The following is a 7,948-nucleotide window of genomic DNA, read 5'->3' on the forward strand; positions in this document are numbered from 1 at the left end:
GCTACATGTTTTTTGGTCTCAACCATCTATAATTCTTCTTCTCCATTCAACTGCCTATTTCCCAGCAGGGGTTCAATAATATTTTTCTATGGTTCCAATACTCATTGCCTAAAATTTCTCCCCTTAAGGTCCCTAATTAAAGTTGAAAATTTGGGGTTTACAAAAGACATAACAGAAAACTACTTCATCTATAAAGTATAAAGTAATATACTTCATCTATAAATGTATAAAGTAATAATACAGACAAATGAAAGAAATTTAAACTTTAGAAACATCTTGTCAATAATTATGCCTCCAATTAGAAATGAATTTACTTGAATCAACTCCTATTTGCAGAACAGTATCATAAATGAGTGTTACAAAAAGCAAATGATAAAAATTTAAAGGTCCTTGATATCTCACAAAGTAGAAAATAAGTTCTTAGTGAACAAAAAGTAACTCTCACTTAACTTTAATAACTAAGCTTATTTTAGCTGAATAACTAATAAAAATGTGGCTTAAAATTTTTCAGTATTAAGGGAAAATTGTTAACTTGGGAAATAAGGAATTACTAGAATGATTCTAGGTTCAACATGGCCATTTCTTCACTTACGATCCAACCTTAGTAACAAGTAGCTCCTGAATTCCCTAACTATCCTAAATTCCCTAAGGGTGAAATTTATCTGGGTGGCTTTGATGTCTGAAACAGAAATGAGAAGGTATCTATTAACAGCTTCATTAGGACAAATATTTTCAAAAGTAACTGATAGTATCAGGGAAATCTAAGATTTAATTCGGTCAAAGAAAGCTACGGCGAAAAATAACAGGTGGAACAGTCGCATGAGGATCATATTTCAAACTCAGAATTCTACATCCACATGTCAGAAACTTACCTGAAGTAACAGAATAAAATAATAAGGACCAATAGCAAACTACAGACAGTTACAGATATAAGTAAGGCCTTGTGGTGTATAGGTCCATCAACAAAATCTGAAATTAAAAAGAAAGAGAGCCATAATATGGAGAATATTTTTACTTAAAAATTAGGAAGCAACTCTTTCCTAAAAGCGTTTGCTAAGCCCCATATACAAGATATAAAAGATCGTTTTAATCTGCCAGTTGATAAGAATACTGTATATTGTATAGTAAATATATATGTGTGTATTAATATATATCTGTATTTTTATTAATATATGTTTGTATATTTGTATTTATTAATATATATAAATATATAATTGTATAGTAAATACATATATATATATGTATTCCAAATTAAATAAGTTCAACTACTGTGAATCATTGTTCACCTAGGCATTTATTTCAAGAGCGTGAATTTCTTCCTCTTTGGAAGGAATAGGCTTGACACAGAATAGAAGTATAGAGTATGAATGAATGTACATGGATCAATACCCCCAAAATAGAAGTAGGTAGTTCATCTTTATTTCAGATCCAGCTGATGGGTTTATAGGCTTTTCTCGTGTGATTTCTGGAGTGTTCCATATTGTGAATTTGGATTAAAAAACTGGTCTATATTCTTTGTACATGAAACACACAGTCATCTTATGATGGATACAAAGGAACAGGATTCCTCAAAAGTTGCCAAATACAGAAGATATGATGTGCACCACTTCAAACAAAGATGCCTTTCAAAACTACATTGCTAAATTTTCCATAAATTGCATCATATTTTAAAATAATGGGTATGTTCTACTCAAAGAATTATTGTGTGATCCTTTTATAGAACAAATTATTAAATATTATTCATGTTGTTTTAACTCCAGCTCTTGACAAATCAGATTTACTTACAGCATGATTCTTAAACTTGGAAAGCTTTATACAAATGCATATTTACTGACTGTAACCTCAGAGATTTTTGTTCCAAGTATTTTATTTTTTTACAATCATCCCAGATGATTTATATACAAGTAGTCTCTGAAACATATTTTGAGAAAACTGACCTAAAACCAGGTGCACTTATGTAGTAACAGAATTAGCAGTGTTCTTACTATGGGGACCATACTCCCTTGAGAGAGTGATTACTTTTATTTAATTTTTAAGGGTATTATTGTAATTTATGACTTTGGTTGCTATGAACAAGAGGTTTTTCCAACTGCACTCTATACTTTTAACTGTATGGCTACCTAAATGTTTTGCCTGGGGACCCTATCTCACCCAATGTAACATTTTTTTTTTCACTTAAAAGTATTACATAGTCCATGAATAAAAACTAAAAAGCACCAACTAATGAAATAACTAAAATTGCCATCATCTCACTACTTAGGAAAATTACTATTAGCATTTAACACATGCTTTTGCAGTATCATTTCAATGAATAGAAAAAAAAGCTTATGAGCAAACTATTTCACAAGAAGGCATTATATACACCCTTGTCCGTGGCAGCATTATTCACAATAGCTAAAATGTGGAAGAAACCCAACTGTCCATTGACAGGTGAAAAGATGAGCAAACTGTGGTACATGCTTACATACACGGAATATTATTAGACCTTATTGTGTTCCGATATATGCTACAACTTGCTGACTCGTAAGGACATTATACCAAGTGAAATAAGCCAGTAACTTAAAGACAAACATTGTGTATGATTCCACTTCTACGAGATACTTAGAGGAGTCAAAATCATAAAGAGAAAGAGTAGAATGGTGGTGGTTGCCAGGAGCTGGGGGAAGCTGATGTTTAATGCGAACAGAGTTTCAGTTTTACAAGATGAACAGAGCTATGGAGATGGATGAGGTTGATAGTTGTATAACATTACAAAAATATTTAGTACCACTGGATTGTATGCTGAAAAGCAGTTACAATGGTAAATTCTATGGTGTATTTTACCATAGAGAAAAATTGGAGAAAAAAACAAAACAAAACACTGTTGCTTCAGAACTAGATTGCTTTCGTTAATAATACTGTGAATATTTTCAAAAACAATAAAAATTTTCTCCACATAAGTTTTTTTTTTTTTTTTCAACGTTTATTTATTTTTGGGACAGAGAGAGACAGAGCATGAACGGGGGAGGGGCAGAGAGAGAGGGAGACACAGAATCGGAAACAGGCTCCAGGCTCTGAGCCATCAGCCCAGAGCCCGACGCGGGGCTCGAACTCACGGACCGCGAGATCGTGACCTGGCTGAAGTCGGACGCTTAACCGACTGCGCCACCCAGGCGCCCCTCCACATAAGTTTTAAACACTGCATGGTATATATGCAGGCACATCCTGATTAGAAAGTCAGTCTTCTGGGGCACCTGGGTAGCTCAGTCAGTTGAGTGTCCGACTTTAGCTCAGGTCATGATCTCACAGCTCGTGGGTTCGAGCCCCGCGTTGGGCTCTGTGCTGACAGCTCAGCCAGGAGCCTGCTTCAGACTCTCTGTCTCCCTCTCTCTCTGCCCCCCCCTCCCTGTTTGTGCTCAAAAATAAATAAACTTTAAAAAAATCTTAAAAGAAAAGAATTTTTTTACGAAGTCAATCTTCTAATGCTGTATATTTAGAAGACCATAAAGATTTTGCTCTAATACACTTTGCTGAAATACACAAAACCCTGTGAACACTCTTACAAGTACATCATGACAGATGTCAACGGTGATTTCTTTAATCTAGATTCCCATAAGTACAGTTATTAATTCAACCAATATATATTTCAAGGCTTTCCAAACACATTGTCAAAATTTCCTTTAAAAAATATTACAAAGCTTTATATTTCACCATCAGTGTGACCATATGTTTTAATTATTTTGAAGTAATTTCAGTCTTATATAATAAAACTTGTAAGGACAAAGAACTCGAATATGTCCTTCACAGAGATTTCCCATTTTTAAAATTTTACCATACCTGTTTTATAATTGTCTTGCTCTCTCAGTATGGATGTCTGTGTGTCCATCTTTTTATATATATATATATATATATATATATATATATATATATGCATATATATACATACTATGTATATATAAATATGTATATATATTTGTATTCATATTTATGTTTATTTACTTATATGTATGTATAATGTAAAGATCATCTGAAGTTACAGACATAATGCCCTACCCATAAACACTTCAGAATGCACTTCCTAAGGACAAGGACAAGGTCTTACAAAATGGTAATAAAATTATCAAAATGAGGAAATTAACATGAATACAGAAATTGAAAATAAATCTTACTTTGAAATATTTGGATTTTTGTTATAAACTATAATCCACAGGTCTTCATACTAGGCTGATAATCTTGTCATCAGCCTAAAATACGCTGAACAATTATTCATGATCTACACTACTTATAAAATATTAATGGAAGCAGTCTGCATCTGAAAAGACTAAATAAGACACCATTAAAGAAATGCAGTTTTGTATTTACAACTTCAGAGACACTGCCAACGGTCCAGAGAGTAAGATGTTCAGGAACCTGACCCACACTGCAGGACAGGTCCAAAAAGCCATTTAGGCTTTAACACCAGCAGAAATTATATAAAGTAGCACATGCACTGTCTGGCAAGTGGTGCTTAGGAAATCTTGAAAATAACTTGAGGACTCTTCAAATCAAAGAGGCCAAGGTTTTTACACAATGAATTGCGTAGCAAATTTCCCTCCACCAGGTTACGGGCAAAGTCAACAATAAACCCAAGGTGAGCACAACACTACTCCAGTGAGAGCACAATTCACTGTGTTTATACATACGCAGAGGTACAAATGCCATTGTACATATACATGCAAACACTGTCCCTGGAAACTTAGTTTAAAATGTGTTTCCAATTTTACGGATAACAAGAGCAAAAAGCCTGAGTTTGCAGAAAACCAAGAGAATGCTGGATACTCAATTAAAACGAGAAGAACCAACTACTTAAGCACAATGTATTATCAGTATATGCACACAGAACACTTTTTCATTCCAGTGATTAATTGTACTGAAACTCAGCCTCTCTGCCTTTTGCTTTCCATGCAAATGCAGAGTATACTCTGAACTGTAAGAACACTGTATTTATTACCCATCTTATTAGATTTCTGATTTATGAGAGCAATGAGACTAGAAAGGATCTAAGGGATTTTTTTCCTTAACCATCAAGTGCTTTTTTTCTAAGGCTAGCATTACTCCCATTTTCCTTTTCTTTGCCCCAATAACCCCATCCCCTGCAGCCTCCTTGTCTTCTGTCACGAACAGGTGATCCTTATCAATAAACCTTTTGTTTCTGTTGGTCATGCTGGTCATGTTTTAATCTGCCATTACCTGTGCTCAGAGCATTAACAATGTAAACATTCAAGTCACTGCCAGGGTCTTGGAAAGCGAACACTTCCAGATTCCTATCAGGAAAGGAACAGAGCACACAGTTCTCTCTAGGGCAGCAGAGTTTTACCTGTGCTGTCACTTCAACTGCTCAAGGAAGTAGAACGGAGAACCCTCCAGGGAAGTCTGGTTCACTCTTAGAAGCAAGTAAGAATCACCAGTGGTTTCTTAACAAAATAGCATTCTGTCACTGCTTGTTTTTTCTCTGATAAGTAAGCAGTTTGCGACTGTTTAAAACAGCAGGACCTTTTTTTTTTTTTTTTTTAAGTCCAAAGGATTGTTCCTAATTGCAATAAGACATAGAAGAAAAAACCAGGTCGCTAGGAAAGATCTTGGAAATAAGACTGCCCAAAGATATCTCTGCCTGGGCTCTGATATCTCTGCCTGGGCTCTCAAAATTATAATCATGGATAAATTAAAGACAGCTTTCTATTCATAGAGCACAAAGCGCCTGAAAAGTATATTTTTGTCAGAGGATTTTGGTCAACAAGGGATACTGCAAAAGTATCTTACTTACATCTCACATTGGGATTCTCTCTTATAGTAACATTTAGAAATAAATGGACTATAACAACAAAGATATAATTTACTAGTTATTTTCCTGAATAAAAATAGTTACGATTACACTTCTTGGTAGCACAACAGGTTAAGACAGATTTTTGTTAATGGTAATTTTATTATTATTTTTTTTTAATTTAAGTACAGTTGACATGCAATGTTCCAGTAGTTTCAGGTGTACAACATAGTGATGCAGCAGCTCTATATATTAAGCTATGCTTACGAGGACAGGTGTATTACCATGCACACCATACATTATTACAGTATTACTGACTAAATTTCCCACGCTGTACTTTTCATGCCCCTGACTTATATATTTCATAGCTGGAAGTTTGTGCCTCTTAATCTTGGTCAGCTATTCTGCCCACCCTCCCAACTCCCTCCCCCTGTAGCAACCCCCAGTTTATTCTCTGTATTTTAGATTCTGAAGATACCATTTTTATATCCAGATTACTGTGTTCAATGAGAAAGAAAAGGACTAATTTCTAAATTCCTTTCATCTGTCTCATATACAAAGCTACCTAGAAACAGTTAGGAGCTGAACACTTCGAGAGATGTTAGAGCTACTCCCTAGCAAGAAATTTAGCTCAGACTCATGCATTGGATCATACTGCCATGGGCATAATATATGTATTAGAAGGAAAATTCTGGAACTCATCTTTGCATTCTTGACACTATTATATATTCAATCTATCTGTGATGTGAAGAACAAAGGAGATGTTCCATTGGTTAAATATCTGTTACCTACAGACTTTGATTTGTAATTGGCAGTATCTAACCTATGCAATAGCTTTTTTTAAGTTTTTTTTTCAATGTTTATTTATTTTTGAGAGAGAGAGAGAGAGACAGAGAGAGAGACAGAGTGTAAGTAGAGGAGGACAGAGAGAGAGGAAGACACAGAATCTGAAGCAGGTTCCAGGTTCTGAGCTGTCAGCACAGAGCCTGATGCAGGACCCAGGAACCATGAGATCATGACTTAAGTTGAAGCTGACACTTAACAAACTGAGCCACCCAGGTGCCCCCAAAATAGCATTTTAAAACAAATCTGTAAACTTCTCAGAATATATTTTTTAACTAAGAAAAGAAATACGATAAATTTTAACTCTGAAAATTGTGTAGTATAATTTGACTTAAACTACATTGAGATTACCATATGTCAAAACAGAATGCTATTTCTGAGACATTTTCTATGAAGTATACATGTAGTATATATGAGGAATTACTATATTTAGACACATGAACATATCTATTTCAAAAAATTATATAACTTTGATTTTATAGAAGCAAAATTAAAGGATCCCATTTAAAAAAGGAACAGCTTCTGCTCATTTCAACACCATTCACTTCTTTAAGTGCTCATTTAAAGGAATTAAAAAATAAGTAACTATAGTAAGTAGTTTGGAGTAAGGGTAAAAACCTCATCAATTTCTCCTGCCTTCACACAATTGCAAGAGAGCATTTTACTCCCAATATCTTGGTCAAACCATCTGATGCTGTGAGTCTGGACACACATCATTCCTCTCAGCATCCTGGTGCCCTGATCACCAATTCTGCAGACAGGGAGCCAGACAGCAAGGCACCACAACCTCTCCCTTTAAGCCTCTCCATCAAAACAGACATCTCTTCCTACCCTTAGCACCAGCTGCAGTGTTACTGGGCTTCCCAGATCATATTTTAGTGTTTATGATACAGGTGCTGCATTTGATCTAGTTACTTCCCGTATTTCCTCCTTCCAGAGAAAGAATGTTATCCTGGGGTGTTCTGCTTTTCTGGGGCTGAAAGGGAATAAACAAAGCAAAAGGAAACCCAGCATTCATTAAAGAATTTAGCTGTATTCTGGCTGTCCTTCATCTTCCTTTTTGAAAGAGAAGATGACAAATAAAATTTCGAGGACATAAATAAACATTGATAAATATTATTGCATGGGATTGTGTATCTCTAATATCCTGCTGAATGTATCTAAGTTTAAAAAAAAAAAAAAGAGCCTGAGAAACCTCTGGATAGGTAGAAAAGATTTTCTTGTTTGTTTTTAATAAGGACAATTTACTCTGCCCCTCCCCTGTTCATGCTCTGTCTCTCTCTGTCCCAAAAATAAATAAACGTTGAAAAAAAAAATTAAAAAAAA

General features: G+C 34.8%; 1 protein-coding gene across 19 annotated transcripts in view; it reads right to left on the minus strand.

The window, feature by feature from the left end:
• Positions 1-7,948, minus strand: part of BMPR1B (bone morphogenetic protein receptor type 1B) — a 414,391-nt gene that overhangs the window by 23,577 nt on the left and 382,866 nt on the right. For all 19 annotated transcript variants that reach the window (XM_040478105.1, XM_040478031.1, XM_040478113.1 and 16 more), the window contains one exon: positions 873-969. In XM_040478105.1, the coding sequence (XP_040334039.1) occupies positions 873-969 (97 nt within the window). The remainder of the gene's footprint in view (positions 1-872; positions 970-7,948) is intronic.

The sequence above is a fragment of the Herpailurus yagouaroundi genome, unplaced genomic scaffold, assembly GCF_014898765.1.
Source record: "Herpailurus yagouaroundi ecotype Mexico unplaced genomic scaffold, PumYag 28, whole genome shotgun sequence".
NCBI classification, from domain to species: Eukaryota; Metazoa; Chordata; class Mammalia; order Carnivora; family Felidae; genus Herpailurus; species Herpailurus yagouaroundi.